We start from the raw sequence: 23193 nt of genomic DNA, 5'->3' as shown, positions 1-23193 counted from the left end.
TTATGTAGGAAATTTTTATATTGTTATATAGTTTTGTAAACTTTCTGTTTCACGGAAATTATTTATTAACTATTTATCATGCATACTGCACATTTATATGAGGAACATCATTGGATTTCATGTCATAAATGATAATCGAATTGACTGCTGCAGTCATACACCTTGCAGGGGAAGATCATCAGCGCGACTCCATTATTGTTCCGTGCTGAATCTTTAATCCTTTCTTTAAGACAGAGACGACAACGATTAGGAGTACGTTCACGTCTTGACTCTCTTACCTCTATCATGTTCCATGCGTCCGAAAGCGAGCCGCGCTCGCTTTCCGCGTCTTCAGGATGAACCTAATCGGCGTGTGACCGGCCGCGACGCGGCGCCGAGACGAGACGCGGGGGTGCGGGTGCGGGCACGGCCGCGGGCGCACCGTGCCCGCGTTCGCGAGTGTCCCTTCCGATATGCGGTCGTTCCTTTAGCCCGGTCCTCCCGCGGAGCCGCCTCGCCGGGCCTCGCCCGAAACCCGCATGCTCCCAGCGCGTACCAGTGCCCCTCAGCCGAAATCGCGTAACAGCCCAGCGTACGAATCCTTTACGGACTCGCGGACGGACACATAGGTACGCGCACTACCAAACGATCAGCCGCCAAACGGTTTCCTCGCCTCGAGATCGGGCGAGGCGTTACTACGCCGACGATGATGGCGACGTCGCGCGACGACACTGAACAACGGCGGACCCCAACAAGCGGAGGGTTACGTCGTCGATGTCGCGCATGATATTTCATCCATTTCCCACCGTCTTCCACTTTCCGCTGCTGCCGATTGTCCGTCGTTTTTCTCTCGACAATCCTCTTCGTTAATACCACCCGCGCCACATACCACTCCACCACCGTCACCCTCTCGCGGCACCCTCCACCCTTCTCTCTTAACGGGACAGCCGCGCGCGCGGATCGACTGGTCGGTCGGCCGAGTCGGAAAGGTAGGAGAGAAAGGGAGAGAGAAAGAGAAAGAGAGAGAGAGAGAGAGAGAGAGGCGAGAGTGCGCGGATGCGAGACCCGTTATTGAAAGGAACAGGAAGTGGAGATCCTTCGCTACCGATGGCGTTTGCTCTTAAGGATGAATGCGATACGATCGAACGAATTCGTCGCGTTCCATTGAGATACGCGGTTTCGTATCGTGGACTCGAAAAATTCGGTCAACCAACCGAGACCCAAATCCTTGAACTTTAGGGCAACGATGACGATGATGACAGTGAGGACGTCGCACGCGATCGACTCATCACATCCTTCAATTACACAGTTTTAAAGGAGCGGCTGTGTCGCGTCGTGCCACGCTCTCGGGTTAACGCCAACTTCACGTCGACATCTCTTTTCTTCGCGGCTGACCTAGGTAGCTGTACACGATGCCGCAGTTTTCGTTTCCCGTTGCGTTTGACGGAATTATAAATAGATACTCGCGCCTGTTAAAGATGTTGCGCGAGACGCTGATATGGCCAGCGGTTTAAATGCCTGCGCTGCTGTCGCTGGCACGGACCGATGCTGACGCTGCGTCTGTTTATGTTCCTGATGTTGATTGCATTGACAGATGCCTGTGCATCAGATGCGTATCTTGCACACGAGAGTGCGGAAGAAGACGCAGGGAAGAGAGAAAGGTAGACAGGGAAAAGAAAAAGGTAGGAAGAAAAGGGAAGATGATGAAAGGAATCGGAGAATGTTAGCGTGTTTGATTAAGCAGAAAGAGAGGAGCGTTGAAAGTAAGAGCGTGAGATAGTGGGAAGACAGATAAGGCAAAGAGAGACAGAGAGGAGAGAGAGAGAGAGAGAGAGGGAGAGAGAGAGAGAGAGAGAGAGAGAGAGAGAGAGAGAGAAAGGAAAGGAGATTGGAGCGTAAGCGAGCCGATGCGCCGGTTATTGATTGGCAGCAGTGGAGACCAGAGGGAGAGACGAGCTCGCGCACTGTCACGCCGGCAAGGTAGACTGCTGAAGGCTATCTTCGTGCCAGCTTCTCGTCGATTGACCGCTTGGTATCCTGTCGGAAGACTTCCGATTGAGCGTTAATCCTTGCCTCCGCGAAATCGGTTGGATGGAAAAACTTCTTAGGAAGATTAGTTTCAGGAAGAATTTATTGATAATTTGAATTTATTGATAATTATATTGGAAATCATCGATCTCTTTTCTTGCATGATTTCAAACGAGATGCAGTCTGTGCCGTTTTCGGAGCACACGTAGTTACTTTGTAGAAATTTCGTCGAAAGTGAGAACCAAGGAATGTGATACAATGGAAGCGACGCAGAATCCGACGCGGAAGTTTGCAGACGGAACTGACGAAAGTAATCTTCGAAGAATACAATCTGAGAGAGATATATATCCAGAATATAGGAAGATCGATATTGATATTTGAATACACCGTCGCGATTGATCGCTGCGATTCTCCCTTGCCTTGGTTTATGTCACGCGTATCCGTATAACACTTGTCACTGCTATGTCCGCGTGTTATATCTTATCCTTATCTTTCTCTCTCCCTCTCTCTCTCTCTCTCTCTCTCTCTCTCTCTTTCTCTAGCTCTTTTTCGCTGTTCGATGCGGCGTTCGAAGGCGTATCCGGTATTATCGCGTGTCCTTTCCTCGCCGCCTCTTTTTCCGCACAGGGACCGCTCGCCCTCGCTCCACTTTATGTGCTTCCCCCGTTATTATGACCGTACCGACGCGGGCAATGGTTGGAAGAGCAGCAACCGCGGAAGCTTTAAAGCTCCACGACCCGCGAGGTGCTATCGTCCGGAGTTCGGCCAATATGGCGATTACACGCGCTTACACGGTGCCTTGGCCACCACTGTCTGTCCGTTTCGCGGACGATTCCAGCGACGCCGACGCGAAGCGCCGCGACGCGAAGCTACCTAGCGCTTTGCGGACGCCGCGCCGACGCCGATGCTGTTACCATCACAGAACGCCGACTCCGAAGCTGATGCGATAGTCATCGGCCGATGTACGAGTACCGCGGTGACGACAGCGGTGCTCGTCCTCGTGATCCTTACGTGCGAATGACCCGCCGATACTTTCTCGTGATCCTTCATTATTACGAAACGTTTTCAGACAACATGTATGTGTCAAAAGGGAGACGCATAAGATATTTCAAAGACATTTTTTAATGATGTCTTAACGATATCTTTAAGACGTCTTATGTTATCTCAATTTTAGATTTTTCATTGTCTGAGTTACAACTTATAATTCAACACAATCACAATTGTATAAAGGATCATGATGAAGGAAAAATCGGTGTACATCATCCACCCCCGCGTGTCACTGAAAAAAAAAAAACACTTAAAAATTTATTTGTGAGATATTATATTTATTTTACTGAAATAAATCCTTATTTATTTATTATAAAACGAAAATAAAATTTTAGCAAACATAAATTTTCTAGTAAATAAACATTTATTTTATTTTTTTTATAATTAATGATATATTTCACAGAAATGTATTTCGTTATCACAGTAAAATTTTTTATAACTAATATCGCAGAAAACATCACGTGTAATATTTACTTGTGAATATTTCGACTTTTTTTCTTAGTGTGCAATTTGATAGAAAAAAATGAAGGAATACAGAATAAAGCGAGAGCATAAAATAAATCGGAAACATTCCAAAATGTTACGGTAAAATGATACCTTAATGATAACAGGAATAGATGGGATTATCAGTAGATAAATGTATTTTTATTGTAAGCACAGAGAGCTATAAAATGAAAGCTATAACAAAATATTTGTTTGATAATAAACAAGTACGTACCAGCTAACGCTAAATATTCATAGAAAGTTCGATTCGTATACCAATATACCGAACGTTCCAGAACAGTAAAAGAATCGTCACAGAATGTGTAAATGTCGATGAAATATTCAGAATGTTGTGTGAATACTCCTTGTATATTTCACGAAAATCGCGAACGAGCGAACAGTACACATCTTCGCCGACAAAGGGTCGCGACGAACAGCATTTATTCGTAAACAAGAATCACCTAGGAGAAAATATAAGTCTGTGAAATTTGGAAGATCTTCCATTTCATATTAAATGTCGTACTTAAATCTTTTACTCCGCTGCCTCCATAAGCTAGTGCTCTTATCAACTCATATTATTCGTAGCTGTCTTACGTTTCATTCTGCCTGCTTTTTGCTTCGTATGAAGATCACCTTCATTTCTAGTCCTACATGGTATGTAATAATTGCCTTGCTTTACTTTTATTTTTACAACTGTAAAAGTACAACTGTAAAAATGTCGGAGTTTTTTGCAAATTTTTCTCTTTTCCAAAGTAAAAATTTTTGTTTAAAAACTTATTCACGGACGAATTGATCTGGAATTTTTGGAAAATTGAAATTTTGCGGAATATATATGGAACATTTTCGGAAAATGTAACGACGTATAAATGAAATTTTTAATCGACATTTGAATGTTTCTTTTACATATTGCAAATATTCGAAATATTTGGGAATGTTTTTTTGGGATTTTAGGAATATTTCAAGAATATTTAGTTATTTAGCGTTTGATGGGTATATAGTAATAATGAGAGAGAGAGAGAGAGAGAGAGAGAGAGAGAGAGAGACAGACAAAAACAATTCGTAATTTTGTAAATACTAATAAGAGAATCTATGTTATGAAAAATCAAAACTGTTCGATAAATAAGTTGCTGTAACTCATGAAAGCTGAATATTTGAGCGAAGTATAATGAAATAATGAATAGCTTGAAAGCACGTTTTAATTTATATTAATAAATATGAATGATGAATAAGTCTGACTATAATTATTAGAGATGATAAAAAAATATCGGATAATATCGAATACCGTATATCCAGAAAATATCCAGTATTTGGTATTATCCGATATTTTTTTACTATTCGATCGGATAGATATCATTAGTCTCCGGCAATATATAATATATCTGGCTGAAATTTTATATTGAAAGTCTGCGTCATATTCTTTTCAGTTGAACTTCTTGCACAGTTTATGATTTTGCACAGTTATAATTGTTTATGCCGATAATCAAAGTAGATTGTCACCGGAAATGCTGAAATGTTATTGTTCATTGTGAAAAATGTATTAATATTAAATTTTTATTACTAAGCAATGTTGAAACTGAATTACAAACTGAATTACTCTGTTCTACAATCGGTCAATTATTGCTTTTTCCTTTATCTATTTTTCTTTGCTTTTTCTTTTTTTTTTTAATTTGGGAAATTTGTGACTGATATCTGACCGGAGAGAGATAACTGCTCTATTGGATATCCGATCGGATTTTGGATATCCGGTTCCACATTCTTTTCAGATATCCGATATCCGGTAATTTTACGATCCGGTATATCTTTAATAATTATGTAATTGCTACATTCATTGCTATAATTATATTATTGCTTATTTGTGACATTGTAACTTTTAAGAATAGAAAGATTCGCAATATTGAAAATTATTATTGTTTTTTTCTCCCCGTGTCAGAGAAATAAAATTCTTTTTCATTAGAAATTCTTTAGATTTAATATCAATCTTTTATAATTTCAAGTCATTATTAATGCTAAAATTAAAATCCTTTTAATACATGATATAGTAATGAAATTGTAAAACGTAATTTTATTTTTAAAATTATTCATTCTTTCTTTTGTTTCATTTACTCAGTAAAAATTTCGGTGAAAATTGATATTGAACAAGCGGAGAATTAAAACTATCAGTTCTTAATAGGAAATTATCTTTCTCTCGATGAACTTTAAATCTTATATAAAGCACAGTTAATAATAGATTAATAAACAGCTAATAATAAAAGATGATATAAGAGAACTAGAAGAAAGCGAAAGCAAAACGCATTTGTGGCAACGACGATGTGAGGATATTTTTGCAAAATATGGATATAAGGCTCTTTTATAATTATAAATATCATCACATTCTGAAAGAAGGCGCCTGTACGCAAAAATAAATAGACACAAGCATTGTCGTGGTGGTCGCAAATCCGTGCTTAGATTTTTATGGAAATCTCCTGTCATATATTTTAGGGATATAACGTTTTCATGAAAAATCTCATTTTCCTTTCCCTTCCCCAAACCGCCGTCCTTGGCACATCGCCGTTTTAGCGGCTTTTAAGTTAAGTAGTTCCGCGTTTGTGGTGCGAGAGCGGAAATTTCTCTCGCGCTAAAGTACCATCTCCTCCTTCCGACCGCGGTGCGGCATCCGATCGATCACGCGACCGCGGCCAATACCAGACATCATCATCCCTCCGTCAGTTCTTTTTTCCACCTCGCGTCTACGTAAGGAAGAGACGGGCGGGCGACGCGCGAGCGTAAGGGAATGTCTGAACAGAGAGGTAGAGATCAATACGGGCAACGTCGGCAGTGGCCCGATGCATCCCATCGTTCCTAAATTGCGACTCGGATGCAGATGCAGATGTATCTCGGGTTGCTCCCGTTGAATGATCCGCGCTCGTTCGTGTGCGAGGCGGCCTCCAGCTGCATGATAACGAAGTGACGGAGCGCTGGAAGTTAATTTCAGACCCGCGTCATGGAACGTTACACATGGTAACGCCAGGCGGAATGTAAATGAAGGTTTGCCGTAGTGGCGAATGCCGCTGCGCGCTGGTAGTGCTGGTACAACATCTCTCGTACTCTCGGTAGGGAACCAAGGATGCCGACCCAGAACCGAAACTGGTTCTAGGAAACAGTCGGTTTGGTCGACTGCTTGCTTATCGGCTGAAGTAGACTTCTGACTGATATCAGTGTTCTTGCCTTGGATATACTAGCTCTGCATTTACGCATATCCCGGCGGTGCTTCTAAAGATACAAAGCTACTAATGACATTAAAATCTTCTATTCATATATATTAATATCATTCGTCTATCTTGGAATAAAATATTATTAAAAAAATATACAAAAATTTTGATTATTAGAATAATTTTTATTTGTATTCTTTATATAAAAGGTGATAAAACAATTCGATTAACATGGTGTTGTCTAGAATCAATATAGTCTTGTTCAATATTCTGTAAAGGTATATAACAAAGGTATATAACATATCAAATATAACAAACGATTGTATTAGTTACACGGTTGGAATATATTTTTTTTTGAAATGTCTACTACAAATTCAAAAACGGTCAAAATTTATGACCGCATGGATTTATGACGCGTGACTAATCCATTCAATCTTTTTTTCTTTTGTCAGAAGTTTCCTGGCGTCTAAAGATTTTTGAATGCACAACTTTCTCTTCAGAAACACAGTAAAGTTTAAGAAAATTAAGGGTACTAACTCAGGTAAAGAGACCTTCAAAAACATACATCTAGACTTTTTTAGACTAAAGATATTCCTAAAGAAGGGATTTGAAAACTCTTCATACAGATTCCCTCCTTCTCCTTGTTTTTTCCAACTCCACCTTTCTTACGAACCAATTCGCCTCTAGAATAGCGTTGTGAACACGTGTAGGAAGGGAGGTGCCACTTTCTGGGACGTCGAGGGCGCGTAGTGCTCCTTGTGTAGGCATATCTATATAAGACAAACTCTATACACACACGTACAAACGGGTCTATCGTCGCCAGCTGTTGGTGTGTAGTGGGCTGTTGGGAGTATGGTGGGAGGGAGGGGAGTGAAAACAGGCTCGACTGCTCCCCCTAATACTGGAGGATTGAATGGGCGAGGAGGGTGGTATTGGGTTCCCTCACGCTACCACCCACACACCACTGCTCCCAACCCGCCTGAGCCACCCACTTCTACCCGCCACCCCGCCTGCCACCCACTCGCCACCCGACAGCCGTCGAGGAAACAACCTGCAACCGACCAGCATAACGTTTCCTCGAACAACGATTTTCGTTAGTGTCTTGCACTTAGTCTGGATCAACGACACAAAAAGGTGAGTTATTTAACGTAGTATTTCCAAACGTCTTTCTTCATCCGAGATCCGATGTTTATCCGTGTATCTTGACGCGTCGTGTACTGTGAGCTGTCCATCGTGTTCGCGTCATCATCGTCCATCCAGCGTCAATACGACAACAGATCTCCATCAGTGTCTTTCCCGAGGATGTTCCTCTTGAGGCCATACGTTGCTTCACTTCTTCTATCGGAAATATCGAGTTGCGCGCCGAAAACGAACGATCGAGTGGAAGTACAAAGTGAGATGATGAGAAAGAAGATGTGAAATGTAACAGCGAGTGAAGAACTGAATGTGAGTTACGACCACGAGTGTTAACGAGTTGTGGCGCGAACGAGAGCAAGAGGATCGAGACCGCCGCCGTGGCCGACGTATTGTGTATCGCGAATAGGCCGCACGCGAATACCCATCGAGACGCGCGGAGCGCGCGGCTATATGTGCGACGTCTCGACGTCCGTGTGTTCGTCGGTGTTTCGACGGGTAGCGCGCAGTGAGGCAGACGGAGAGAGGTGCCGGGTGTCCATGTGTGTTCTGGAGGCGCGCGTGTGCGCGCGGGGGCGGCCATTCGCGCGGGTGCTCCGCGATATCGTACGCGATGTTGAGGGCGGCCAACAGGCCGGTGGCGGCGTTCGCCGCGACATTTTTCGCGACGTGTACTAATAGCAACGGCGATTTTGCGCGTACCGCCGCGTGTAGGAAAACGTGCAGAGAGCGGAGACGAAAGAGCGAAGAGAAAAGAAGGGATCTTTCAACTCCACACTAACGATCGTGCATGCATGTGTGCAATGGCATTACGTACGTGTGCACGATTGTACATGTGCACACGAGGACGCGGAGACCTGCCTGACGTCCTTGGTTAGCCGGCAATAATTTCCGGATGGATTTGAATGGAGCACTGCGCGTGCCTTCTCTCTCTCTCTCTCTTTCTCTCTCTCTCTCTCTCCTACTTTATTTTCTTGATTTTTTTTTGTTTTCTCGTCCTCTCTTTCTTCGTCTATCTACCTGATTCTCTCTCTCTCTCTCTCTCTCTCTCTCTCTCTCGGATTGTGTGTCTTTGCCTTTATTCCAACCGACCATGTTCCCGCCGTTGTCATCTCTCTTTCTTTTCCCTTCGGGTTTCTTTATTCCTTCTCTCTGCGCCATAAAGTAGAGGTTCTCAATCAGCGCAGAAATGTTCAGTTTCAATAGTACGTTCTAGAACACCCTCTACGTTCCACCATCTGTCGTTTCTAGAGGATGTGGCCCCGATCAGTAGAGGGGCATATTGATTTATTCTTCACAGTAATCCCTTCCAACGTTCTTGCTTCCCCTTCTGTATACATGTACGCGACTGATCTTGGTATATGCGCATGCACACATAGTACAGGGTTACTAGCAGGGTTGCTAGTCATCCCCTCTCAGTTCTGTGAACAGCAATCGTGACGATCAATACAAGTACGTTCCTTCCTCTTTCTGGGATGCTGTCGCCACCCCAGAACAGAATATAGTGTTAAATACTTGTGCATGCTCTACTCGATCGAAATCAATAGAAATACGGTATTTATAAAAGTAATGGATGGTACGAATTAGAAGACATGAAAAGTTAATACATATATTAATAAATCTGAAATAAAAGTTACAAATATAAAGTTACAAATATATAAGTTTGAAAAATAAAATGTTATAATACTTCTCTTAAATAATTCTTATTTTAAAAAATCTTAACATAATAAATAATTATCTTATTGAAGGTGAAGGTATAATTCAAAGAGATAATTTTATGATTTTTACTAGAATTGATAAACATTATAAAAAACATTATAAAAATAATTAATAAAGAGTAACATCCATTATTCTTTTAAAAGAAATTACAAATTGTTTTCATTTATATTGTATTATAATGCATAATAATTGTAAGTAAAAACTTTTTTTATATCATATGAGATATCATTCAGAATTAAAAAAAAATTTACAACTAATGAGAGCAGTTGATTAATATAAAGAAAACATTTAATTGGAATTTCATGTTATAAATACGCATTCGCAAAAAAACTAATATTAACAAAAAGTTAGATATTATTATGCTTCTAAACTTTTTCCCATGCCATATTTCTCTATTATCGATCGTAAAAGAGATACGGTCTGATATGGGGAGATATGGTTCGAATCGCGTGACTCACTTTATATATATATATATATATATATATATATATATATATATATATATATATATATATATATATAACAACTACTCTAAATCTAATCTTGTAACAACATATAAAAGTTATTAAGATACCCATTATGAAATTTTGTACATTATTTTCATTTTCTCTACTTTCTTTTTTCATTTACATTTAATAAAAGCCGATAATTCAAATCTATTTATTCTCTATTTATGATATGCACGAAAAGAATGTGCGCTTGTTCTGCCATAATGAAGCTTTTACGTTCTTATTCTCTCGTCATTATAATTTTTATTTAACTACTCGCTAAACGTAATGATTCATTTCAAATCTATTACTTAAAACATTTTATATATTAATAATTATATACTAATGTATAATCATATTTATTAATTATTAAAATCTATCATATTTAAAATTGCTATAATTTTTATAATTCTTTTATAATTTTACACTTTACGCTTCACGAAACACGCTTTATAATTGTACTAGATATATAAAAGAAAAGAGTTGAGAGAATATTCAGTCTCCTATACTCTTATTTGAATACATAAATAAAGGAAAATAATATACAAACAGTTTTTATTTTCATCGAAGTTATTTGCCAAAATCAATCAACAAATATTATTATTTGTTATCCACAGACACGAAAGTCTCGGCACTAAAAAATTAAGTTTCCTTGTAACTGTGAAAATTATAATAAAGTAATATTCAAAGAGAATTATGAATAATTAGAATAAACAACTTCGAGAATTAACATATTCCATGATATTTCTTTTCGCATGCGTCGGTGAAATATATAGAAATTTGCCCTTACAATATACTAATACAGTATTATAAAAATTAATTTAAATAAAACACAATACATGAAAATTTATATATTCATTATTTATAATTATACATATACAAAAGGATTATTCGTTGAAAAGCGATCAGTATTTTTAAATATTGAAAAAAAGAAGAATGACATCGCATTTACAGAAAATATTTCTAACGATAATATTCAACAAAATTTGACTCATATATCGCACAAAGGTATTCAGTATACTCAAATAATCGCGTTATCACAGCTGAGAATTTTCCCAGATTTAGATCCAATATAACGCTTCTGAGCAATTTGTAAGAAGATTGTTATAATTGGATTATTTGTTATTCGTATTAGAATAACAAATTTCACGATTATGTTGAGGATAAATAAACAACTCCGATTAAAAAAATTTTTTAAAATGTATTAAAAACTTGTAAAATCGTGTAAATAAATCAAATTAATAATTCTCCGAAAATGATATTCTCGGTCCATGAAATTCCTGAGCCATGTGTTCATATTCATAAATCATGCGAAAAAATATTATTGTTAGCAAAGAAAAGAATAGAAAGTTTTTTGTTCGAAGGTCTATGGTGCCTCAACACGAAGGTCTGCTTTGAGGAACAAAGAAAAAGGTTCTTATTCTACGAACAGCGAGTGACCAGATTTTGAAAATGGAAGGAAACGGCACCAGAATAGACTATGAGGACATGTTCAGAGAAATTACAAAGAAACTGTATGGCGATGATCCTGATCATAGAAGTAAGATTTTATGTTGAATTTTCTAGAATAAGTTAAAAATAATATCATTTTACTGAGTGTCGATATATTATCAATTATTGATTGTATTTGTTAAGGCAAAATAATATCGAGAAATCTGCAATAGAAATAATTAAAAAATTTATTTATAATATATTCAGTAAGTTTTCAATAAACTTTTTTTTTACGCAACATGTATGCATCATATGAATGCAATTGAAATTGTGTGCATACTTTCTATTGATCATTCACAATTTGATTAACATTATTTAATTATTTAATTGTTTAACGTTAACTGTGTTCGGCAATAAAAAAATTTCATTTATAATTGACTATTTAATTAAACGTTTATGAAATAATATTTTTTTCTCACTAGTTATTCTCGCATGATAATTAATTACTGACTATAGGATAGCGAGCCTGAAAAAATAGTCAAAATTCGATTTCGGAACATAGCATGAAAAAATATTCTATAATAAAATGTAGCTCTTCTTACAACTTTTTTCAAATAATAATTAAATAATTACCGTTCAAATAACAATCATTTGAATTTTTTAAAAATGATTTTTATATTTATTATTAATTTTCTTTGCAAAGAAAATCATTAAGTTTGTTATATATTTAAGAATAAAATGCTGTTAATTTAATTTAATTTATTTTTTTTATTTTAAGATATAAATTACATTATATCTTAAATATACTTAAAATCACATTAGAATTTTAGCGATAAATCGATAGTCAAATAGTTGCTTCACTATTTTCGAATATACGTAATTTTACAATTATGAAAGCTCTTTCGAAACTTGATAACAAATGATTGAATATTTTGATGAATATTTCTGAAAAAGTAGAAGGAATTGGCAGAAAACCAAACAATATTTTCTTTTAAGTAACAAAGTCATTGAATTTTAAAGTTTTTAATAGAAATTTTTTTCTTTAGTGTATTTTAATTATTCGCAATCCTAAAGAGTGTTTAAAATTTAATTAAACCATTCTCCCACTCTGATTTCTATTTTAATTTGTTTAAATTTCTTTTTTTGAAAATTCATTTTTTGCCACTTTTTCCATATAAATTAAATGTAAATATTTTCTTTAGTATTTATTATTATTTATTTTTAAAATATTGTTATAAAATTGTGAAATAGTAATAATGAATAGCATGAAAATATTTTTTTAGTAAAGATGCACGAACGAAACAGGTACAATAGCGTGTCGCTATATTTCTTTAGGAGTGCATTCCACATTCGCTCATAACGATTACAAGCATTTGATAAATTTTGATGTGCTATATATTTGGAACTTGCTGTAGTTTTTGATATATTTTCACTTTAAGTTGTATGATAAGTAATCCAAAAACCCGGCAGAAACAAATATAAAGCAATATTAAAATAAAACTACTTTTACATCTTCAGCAATATTAGATATTCCATTCTTATTTAATTTTGCAATTTTGATCTTGGATTTGTGTTCAGCAATCTCAAAAATTCATAAAAACAAATTAATATTAAAATAAGTCTATTTTTTGTATTTCGGTCCGCGATTTGCGAATTCACAAACGATTACTAAATTGTCTTTTGATAACAATTTAATTAATTTTCGAATTATGACTACTTTTTCCGACATCTTAGCGAATCTATGTTTTGTTTCATAATAAAGAATGAGTTTCTTTCATCGTTAAAGAAATTCTAAAGTCGTTCGTTATCGATGAAACATAATAATTTTCATAGAATGATATCGCAATCCATTAGTAATCACGATCCGGCGATAATCCTTTGATACCTCCGATGATATCGCATGTATTACTTTCACAAATTTGAAAATCCTTTTCCAAAATTATATGTATTATTCTATTAGGTGTTGGAATTAATTCGTAGCGTTTTTTAATGAAAGAATGTTATTTATTTCACATGAGCATTAAAAAATACATTAATGAAAGTACTTCCCATCACTTGTAAAACGCTACGAATTAATTCCAACACCTAATAATTTGTAGCGCGGAATTTATGTTGAGAGCAAAATTTTTGAAACTGAGATCTTTACTATTTTTTAATCCAATATGATGTTAGAGCAGCTAGCCAAAATTTGCTTGATATAAAATCTCTGGAATTTGTATTTACAAAATATGAGCATCTAATTTTATACGATATCATTTTACGAAAATTTATATATGTGTGAAAGATTGTAGTAGCAAGTAATGATGTGTCCATAAGATATAAATCATAGATAAACTAGGGCATTATGATTATACGGAAAAGATTTTTGTCCTAGGCTGCAATTTCTTCAATAATTGCTAAATAGAGCATTTTTTTAAATCATTCTAAAAGTTAAATCATTCTATGGCCTATATCTTTCCTGTATGGCCATCTTAACCGAGTTTATCTTATGTGTGAAAGTTGTAAGTCCTATTGGAATCGGTAAAATAGCGATTCCATTGAGTTTACTTTAAGATCTCTTTAAATGTGAAGATAATATAATTTATCATAATTTCATCTTTACAGCATCGAACGTGCAAAATGAGTTCGAAGCCTCAGTTTCTTACAAGACTGAAGAAGATACGGGAAACGGTACCGACGGTAGTGATGATGGAAATTGGACGTACGAGGACGAACCACTGAAAGGAACCGACGGAAGTCGAATTGCAGCTTACCACGCCGGAAAAGCCATATGGCGATGTGACGAATGTGGTAAGTACACATGATTTACATATATTGTTAAAAATGTTCTTACAATAATGTGCAGCGAATGAATTTAAAGACACGAATGTATCTATCTAATGAACGTTGCATAAACCTACCTGAAAAATTTTTTGTGAGGCTAACTTGTTTACAATCTCACGCTTAAAGGTCTAGATCGATAGAGTATACAGAGTATAGTTGAGCAATTTTCTATCCAATAGTGTAAAAAGTTTAGCTGATGCAAGATAAAAATAAGTTGATTAGCAAGGGTAGATAGTGAGAAAGGTCCCCTTTCTAATTACTGATCGTACTGTTTTGAAAAGACAGTACATTTTTCGCTTGCATTTCTTCAATTTATACTGCCAGAAAAAATAGTTCATTAATTATAAATTATATTATAAATAGGTATTATCTTCTTTATACATTAGTTAAAAATTTGTTTATTTTTTTATTTTTTATATTGGTTATTCGAACATAAAATCAGTTTTTTAGCGAAACAACGCTATAGATGATTATATATACTTAATATAATTAATTAAATCAAACTATTAATTATATAATTAATCTTTAATATACACGATGGATCATTCGTGACTCATAGCATTTTTTTTTCTTGAAATATTACAAACATCTGGCTAAATAATGATCTATATTCTTTTCCTGAAAAACTTTGGCATCTAGAGAATTGTGCATTGCCGGCTCTTGTTTTTGCGAATCCTTTGATCCAGAATAATTCAGAAGATAAAGTGTATACTTTTTTTATAATAAAATTTTTTATTTTTTCTTGATTTTAATTAATTTTCGTTTCTATTGCAAAAATATTTTGCGAATTATAAAAAAAATTTAACAAATTTGTGTCTGTTGACCCATCGTGTGTAGTAAAAGTGCCAAAAATTATCATGTGTATTAGGTGTACAAGGATTAATTGTAATAAATTTAATTATTTTATTTCTATATTATTTTATATATTAATTTAATTTGTAATTTACGGATAGTCTTATCAAAACTGAATTGACTTTATCAGTATGAATAAAGACTATCTGATTTTCACAGGAGACATCATAACGACTGGTCCACGAGAAGTTGCCGAACACTTCATGGACCATCATGCGTCGAGAATCCTAACTGATAGTAGAAATAGGCATCACTCACCACGCAAAGATTATTTACAAACTGATTTTAAAATCGAAGATGTAGTCATGTATTTAGAAAGACTTCGTGAACGTGCTGAACGAGCGGCTCCTCCTACCCGAAGAACCCAAGAAACGCAAACTGTACCTGCGACTTTATTGACAACTACATCGAGCTTTCATTTGCAAGAACTGCCATCTGCCCCTGCGCTACAGCATTTGCAACAGGTATTATATATGTACATTACGTAATAAAAAATATTTGTAATAATATACATATGTATGCCAACGTTTCGTAAACTTTGCCATTCACTTCATCAGGACGAGGAGTATCACTGATACAGTGCGCTTCTCGCCCTGATGAAGTGAACAGTAAGGTTCACGAAACGTTGGCATTAGCAATAGATCACGGGGCGACAATCCGTAAACTCTTTGGCACCTCTGAAGAAACATACCCGTGAAAGCCTCAAAAGTAATATACATATGTGGTATCATATACAAGGTGTTACAAAAACCATTTAGCATTTATATAGTAGATAGTACACACCATGAGTAAAAAAGTCTTAGCAAACATAAGTCGAAAGCTCAACCGTTTTTCAGAGAGATCAACAATTTTGTATGTTAGTATCATAGCTGACTTATTGGCTTCTATGTGTCGTATGCGACATAAAGATTTATCTCAGTGTTTACAAACCGCATTCTGAATGTTCTTATTTAATTTTCATACACACTTTATAATGAAAAATTTCATCGAAAATCAGTAAGTTGACATCAACTAGCGATTATGATAGGCATTATGAGAGAGCAGTAATTGGAGCTGTAATTTTTGCAAATAGGCTATTAGTAATTATCTCAATTTTTCTCTTTTCACATCGTATGCGACACTAAACAAGAAAACAGTAAAGTTAGTTATGATACTAATATACAAAATTATTAGATAGATAGAGATACGTATAGGAATCTCAAAATTTTCAATTGAAATTTCGATGTTTCTATATTTACTAAAATTAAATTAAACAAGAATAAAGGACTTTTAATGTACAAAAATAATCGAAATTAGAAAGGGCATGTAAGAATATAAAATTCAATATGATGATCTAAGATATAAAATGTATTATGCTCTATATAAATTGTAATTAAAACTATATTACATGTTTCAGCATCTAGGTTGAGCCATCTTCAGATAAAAAATAATTCATGCAGTAGTGTTAGTAAAATGATGAAGATAATAATGTAAAAATACAAGCATAAGATGAGGCCCGATGAATGTCTTATACTTGTATATTTTCAAATTATTGTCTGGCTCAATCTAGATGCCGAAATGTAATTACAATTTACAGAGCATAATACATTTTATATCTTAGATCATTATATTGAATTTTATATTTGACTTTTATATGCCCTTTTTAATTTTGATTGTTTTTACTAAGATTCTTTTACTTATGGTATGTACCATCTATCACATAAATGTGGAATTATTTTTAGGTTCTGTATATGTATATAATATTATATAATATAGCATCTCTCTTGGAATCATATTCCAATATAAAATTACTGCGGCAAATATTTCTACTACTCTCTCTTTTATCTACTCTCTTCTAATATAACTGATAACTACAAAAAAATAATTTTATTTAATTCTGTTTTAAAGCCTAATTTAAAAAGGCGTAAACTTTCACAGAATACGACCACGATGTCTACTACTGTTGCGGCCTCCACGAGTAATAAACGTTATAACTGTCCATGCTGTCCTTATGGCACGGACAGACGAGATCTTTACACACGACATGAGAATATCCATCGCGAACAAAAACCATTTCATTGCTACATGTGCTACAAACCATTTAATCGTGCGGATCACGTAAAGAAGCATTTCATGAGAATGCATCGCGATCACGTATACGATGTATCGAAGATACGGAAACCAGTGGATACAAACGCTCCCAAGTCGTTACAACAGGATACGACAGCAACCGTCAACGTGAGCAGCCAGCAACAACCACAACAACAACAACATATGAACAATCAGTTCGGTTTCGCTAGTAATAAGGGCTATCAACTACAGCCGAACGCTGTCGCATCGAACGCCAATGTAGGCACTACTGGTATCCATCAAGCGATAATCATGCCTTCTCCGTCGGGTATTGTGCAATCCGATAATAATTGCAATACAGGAAGGCGAGTGCAAAATGGTGGGTGCAATAGTAAGAGTCATCTTAAGGGTGGTTCCAAAAATGCACAGGAAAAAAGGTACGTTTCTGAAAATTCTTAAGTTTTTTTCATCACGCTTTGACGGTCATTTTTAATTTGTATAATTTTTTTAATATATATGTTTGAATATCAAAATTGTGCGATTTAAAATTCTCGTATTTATATGCAAATAAACGAAATATGATAAGAAATTTTTTGATAAGAAATTCTTTATATACTCATAGTATTGTAAATTGAATTTAACGAAATTATTATTGTTCGAAAAATTCATTTCAAATTTTGTTAGTCTAAAATTGTATGCGCAACATTTTTGTTGAAAACAAACTAAAGTTTTATAAATTTAAAAAAGGGATTTTAAAGCTTTTGAAATCTCTACTTTTAAAAGCTTACTAAATTTTTTGAGTTTATGTGAATTTTGTAATTTTTACATGTAAAAAACTACGAGTTGAAAAAAATGAAAAAAAAATTTTCTCTTTGTAGGTCATGCTTAAAAAAATTTGTGAAAATTTTCGATCAAAATTATTTATCGTGAACATTTGAAGTTTTCCCTACAAAATCGTTTTTTGAAAATGTATGATTTTTTGTTCTTGAATTAAGTAAAAAGAAGCATTTGGATTTAATTGCTCATAACTCCGTTAAAAATTATCGTATTATTAAAAAACCAGATTCCTAAGATTGAAACGTTGCTTTATCGAGTTTTATAAATTAAAAAAAAAATAGAATATATATGTATATGCATTTGAACTAAAAATATGATATTATTTTCTTTCTAATCATTGTGCAATGATTACAAGGAAAGTAATGTTATATTTTTAGCTTAAATTTATACATGTTCTATTTTTTAATAAAATTAGCAATTATATCATTCGATAGAGCAAAGTTTTAATTTAAAAAATGTATCTTTAATTGGGATACGATTTTTAACCGAGCAAAAAATAAAAGTCGGAATATCCTTTTTATTTAACTTGTGAATAATTCAGTAAAAAATCGAAGGAACATTTTTTAAAAATAAATTTTTAGAGACAATTTTAGACTTTCACATCAGATAGTCGGAAATTTCGCAATATATTCTGTATATAATTTTGAGCTAACAAAATTTGAAATGAATTTTCCGAACAATGCATGTATTGGAGCATTTCTGTCAAGATACAGCTGCATGTACTGTTCATGGACTGGCGTTGATAACTGGTGTTTAAAACGACATATGAATACCCATACGAAACCCTTTGCTTGTACCCTGTGCGAGTACAAAGCGGCGCGCGCCGAGCGACTTGCAACACACGTTCTAAAGGTCCACAATAGGAGACAATGTTCGAGGTGCCCGTTTCTTGCCGAAGATGCCAATCAATTGCAAATGCATCAGGTTCATATTCATCGTGCGAGTGTGCCGTCGACATCGACTACTCAGAACGCAGCACCGCCAAATAATCGACATCAGCAACCTTTACAGTAAGTTTTACATGGTTTTTGATGTGTTAGTAAAAACTAAATCATAGGAACTTACACAAATCGAATTGATTAAAATTTTACTATAATGTAGATCCTGATCAAAAATCCTCATGAGCATGAGGTCCAAAAATGAACAGTTTCCGAGATATTGGAGGTCAAATGCTGAAATTTATACGGTCATATTTATAATAAACGATTGCTGCCTAAAAGATACTAAAAAACGCTACATAACGATTATTATCGAGAGGTCAAAGAAACTGCATTTAAAATAAGATTGCCAGTATTTTGGACACTGTCATTAATTGAGTCTTCTTTAGAAATATATAGCCGCAGTACAATAATAAAACAAGCAGTATTGAGTAGAAGACCCAATTACTGACAATGTCCAAAATACTGGCAATCTTATTTTAAATGCTTTTTTAAATATGAATTATATGATAAATAATTGTATGTATAATTATATATATAATTGTATATATAATTTTACTTAAATTTTGAAAATATCTACTTATTATTATAATATTTCACTAACTTGAAACTTTAACTTTCTCTATTAAAAAGAAAGTCTAAACTCTCAATTTTCGTCTAAATCAAGTTTATTCTTATTAAGAAATAAGACGTAGTTATGGGAATGAGTAATTTTAAATTAAATTTACCAAATAGTGCCAATAAAATTTTCGGCAAGCAGTTCAAAATGACTACAAATTTGGTATATGTATGTACACATATAGTATATATATATATATATATATATATATATATATATATATATATTATATATATACATATATTCTTATTTGTGTTCTCATATATGTCTAATAAGATTTTTATTGTTTAAAAATTACAATCTTAATTAAATATAAATCTTTTATTGTTTTTATTCCTTTGCTTAAAAGTTGTAAATTGATAAATAAATTTGTCGTATAATTTCGCAAAAATATTCGCAAATTTGAATCGTTTTGTAATAGTCTAGAACACTTTCATTCTCAACCAAATAATTTACACGTTTATCTATTGCTCATTATTGGATTTACAGTCCCGTGGGAGGAGGACGACCGCCACCTGGGCCACCAGTTTTTCCAGCACCGGCTCCAACGATTGCACCTGCTACCACTGTGATACCACCAAGCACTATACTCGGGTAAGCATTATAACGTTTATCGTTGCTGCACGTTGACACTCAGCTTTTATTTATTTATTCAATTAATTGCGTTTTGTTGCGTTTTCCCTACTTTTTTATTTACCATTAATTGCGCAATGAATACCGCACGACATTAAATGGCGAGCTCTTTCGAATTTTATGTTCGCTCATTTGGCTAATGTTGGCGCGCTCAATGACGGGTCACGATTTGTATGCATTAACTTTTTGTCATGAATTCTGATCGTTCATCTGCTATTATACGGATGATTCATGGAACGTCCAATGCTATCACATTTTCTATATTTAATGCGAAATCGATATACATCAATCGTTACCCGTTCATGATGCGGTCCGGCGATTCGTCATCTCGCGCATCATTGTCCACTCCTCCTCCTATATTTTGTTACGTTCTAGCGTCATTTTTTGATATTATTTTTAGTTTAAAAAAACGATATCTCTTCATCTCGTATGCTATCACGTGCACGCTTGAATTTGCTTTTTCGATGTCGTAGGTCGCGCGATTCTGATGCGCGATTGTTGTTGCTGAATGTATTCTTGTCAGTTACACAGTTTTGTTTCTCTCACGTCGTGTTACGACGAACACTCGTACGTTGGTAGAAAAATGACGCGAACGTAACTTATGGAACAGTGCCGCGGTGGTTGCAGCCACGAGATGGTAAAGTCCCCTGCAACTGCAACGACTATGGCATACCCTACGGAGGAGGAGAAGCGATCGCACCGTCACATAGGCGACACCATTGGTGACGACGACGACGATGACGACGACGATGATGATATCGTCCAAAGCAATGGTAACGGCCATGAGGCACACAGTCGTGACTTCGTCATATGTCGCGTCTGCGATTTCAAGAGCGATAGAGATGATGATCTTGAGTCATATTTAAATGATCACAATAACGGGAGTAGAAACGATGCTATCGATACATTTAATAATGATTTTACATGTAGTTGGCAGCTACCATCGACGTCAAAAGCCGCTGATGAACTTTTGGAATCATCATCTTCGCAGGAATATGTAAGTATCCTAAATGAAAAGGAAAATCTAGGAATTGAAAATGGGAGCTCGCGATGTACAACATCGAGGCGGAAACAAAGTCGGCCTCGACAAGTTATACGGCAACCTGATTATCAAATGAGATATTTGATACCCGCTTTAGGTTTGCAAAATATAAGACAAAAGTTAAAAATTACTAAAACTACTAAAAGTGTTCAATCTCAAAAGAGATCGACAGCACAGAGAATGTTTAAGTGTCATTTGTGCCCGAAATATGCACCCGCAAGAGGGAAGATTCATCGGCCATACCACACCAAAGCGTCATTAACATTACATATGTTGTGGCGACACAAACGAAAATTCTGGCCAGTCAAGAACCTTGTAACAAGACCTTGTAAAGAAGAGTCGTCACCGACTGCCTCTTCAGTTACGGTTACGGTTTTTACTAACAAAAATTATAGATATAACAGATAACAGCAAATCAGGCTGTTATCTACCATCACAAAAACTATAGTAAGTTATAATTTTTAACTAATTGTAAGTCTTCGAGTAAAATTCAGACAAATAATTTTTCATTAAAAAACTTGATAAATTTTACATTATTCTACTTAATAAAATTTGAATATTGATATTTTTAGTAATATTTTCTGACCTTCTCATTGCAAAAGATTAATGTAAGAATTTATGATTCAAACTGTTTTCTCAATGCCGGAAAAATGATTTTAATTTTCGCAAATTAAATTTCTATATGTATACTTGCACAAAGTATATAACATAAGTATGTAACATAATAGTTTGCGTTAATGAAGTTTGAGAAATTTTATGGTTTTAAAATAACGTAATCTGTTTTGTAGAGTTGAAAGAATGAAAAAATATAAAAAGATGTACGAAGTCTATCTCATTTGTAGAACATTATCAAGAGTGATAAAATCACTGTTAACGGTAGATGCGTTCCTAAGAAAGATATTCTGAAAGAGATCGTATATTTCCTTTATTGTGTATAAATTCAATAATAATTTTCTTAAATACTCTTATTACGTATGAGATAGATATCGTATATATAATTGAAAGTATTTTAATGTAACTTATATAAGAATATGTAAATATGTTTTTTCCACAATAATCTTAACTGCTTCAACGTTAGATAAGATGTTCAAATTGATTATAAATGTTATATAAATGATTTTTTCGGTTGGATATGTGAAGTGTAAAGTGTAAGATTTCATGTAAAATTAAAGGGAAGGAAGTGAAAAATTTTTGATAACTGATATGTTAACCTTAAGTTCAAATTATCGAATTGAATTTCAAGTTTTGAGTCAAACTTCATGAGCATTTCTATGATTCACATTAAGATTTCAATTTTGTGCATTTGTTATGCAATTAAATATACATGCGAGAGTTTGACTTTTTTAGAGCTTGTCTCTAAGTTTGATTTGAGGTTCGACTCGAGGTCTTCCATGACTTTACAATCTGGATCTATCTTTATACATACATCCTCCTTCGAAACACATTTCATAAAAGGAAAAAGGTTAATAAAGTCGTTTTGAACGCTTTACAAATTTCCAGTAGGTAATGTTTGTTTATTGTGTAATCATTAGGAATGTCAAAAATAATTATTATACAAGGTGTTCTGGAATTTAAATGTCAAAACTTCGAGAGCGTATAAGGAATCGATAAACTAAGAAAAAAAGTCCTATAGAAATATATTCGTTTTTTGCTTCAGGTTTTGGAGAAAATCGCAAAAAAGAAAAAAACGTAGTTTTCATTTTTATACTTTCATGAGAAAGATTTACATAAGCAAGCGAATAAATATAACGTGAATAAGTAATGATACTTAAAAATATAATGATAAAAACAATTATTTTTAGAATATTTAAATTCTATGTTATTACGTACAACAATTACAAAAAGCGAAATTCCTAAAAAAACTTTTAAAAAAAATATATACAAGTGCATAAAAAAGAATATT

General features: G+C 34.6%; 2 protein-coding genes across 12 annotated transcripts in view; one reads left to right on the top strand and one right to left on the bottom strand.

The window, feature by feature from the left end:
• Positions 1-23193, bottom strand: part of Dhit (regulator of G protein signaling double hit) — a 71805-nt gene that overhangs the window by 12586 nt on the left and 36026 nt on the right. For 2 of the 3 annotated variants that reach the window (XM_087407050.1, XM_087407052.1), the window contains exon 1: positions 279-3327. In XM_087407050.1, the coding sequence (XP_087263176.1) occupies positions 279-287 (9 nt within the window). In that variant the 5' untranslated portion in view covers positions 288-3327. Of the gene's footprint in view, positions 1-278; positions 3328-23193 lie in introns of those variants that run through there. The other variant, XM_087407051.1, reaches the window with a different exon arrangement.
• On the top strand, positions 4171-22478 carry chn (zinc finger transcriptional factor charlatan). Of its 9 annotated transcripts, none has more exons than XM_087407026.1 (8): positions 4171-4191; positions 11431-11606; positions 14102-14287; positions 15332-15636; positions 17060-17658; positions 18766-19068; positions 20105-20209; positions 20876-22478. In XM_087407026.1, the coding sequence occupies exons 2-8, from the start codon at positions 11519-11521 to the stop codon at positions 21696-21698; spliced, it is 2409 nt and encodes an 802-aa protein (XP_087263152.1). In that variant the 5' UTR covers positions 4171-4191; positions 11431-11518; the 3' UTR covers positions 21699-22478. The 9 variants fall into 9 exon arrangements, with proteins under 9 accessions (XP_087263152.1, XP_087263158.1, XP_087263151.1 ...); XM_087407032.1 differs by lacking the exon at positions 4171-4191 and adding an exon at positions 7562-7859 and having other exon boundaries at positions 21179-22478; XM_087407025.1 differs by lacking the exon at positions 4171-4191 and adding an exon at positions 7562-7859.

The sequence above is a fragment of the Acromyrmex echinatior genome, chromosome 6, assembly GCF_024713525.1.
Source record: "Acromyrmex echinatior isolate Ae372 chromosome 6, ASM2471352v2, whole genome shotgun sequence".
Lineage (NCBI taxonomy): Eukaryota > Metazoa > Arthropoda > Insecta > Hymenoptera > Formicidae > Acromyrmex > Acromyrmex echinatior.
This window is presented reverse-complemented; position numbering and strand designations above follow the sequence as displayed.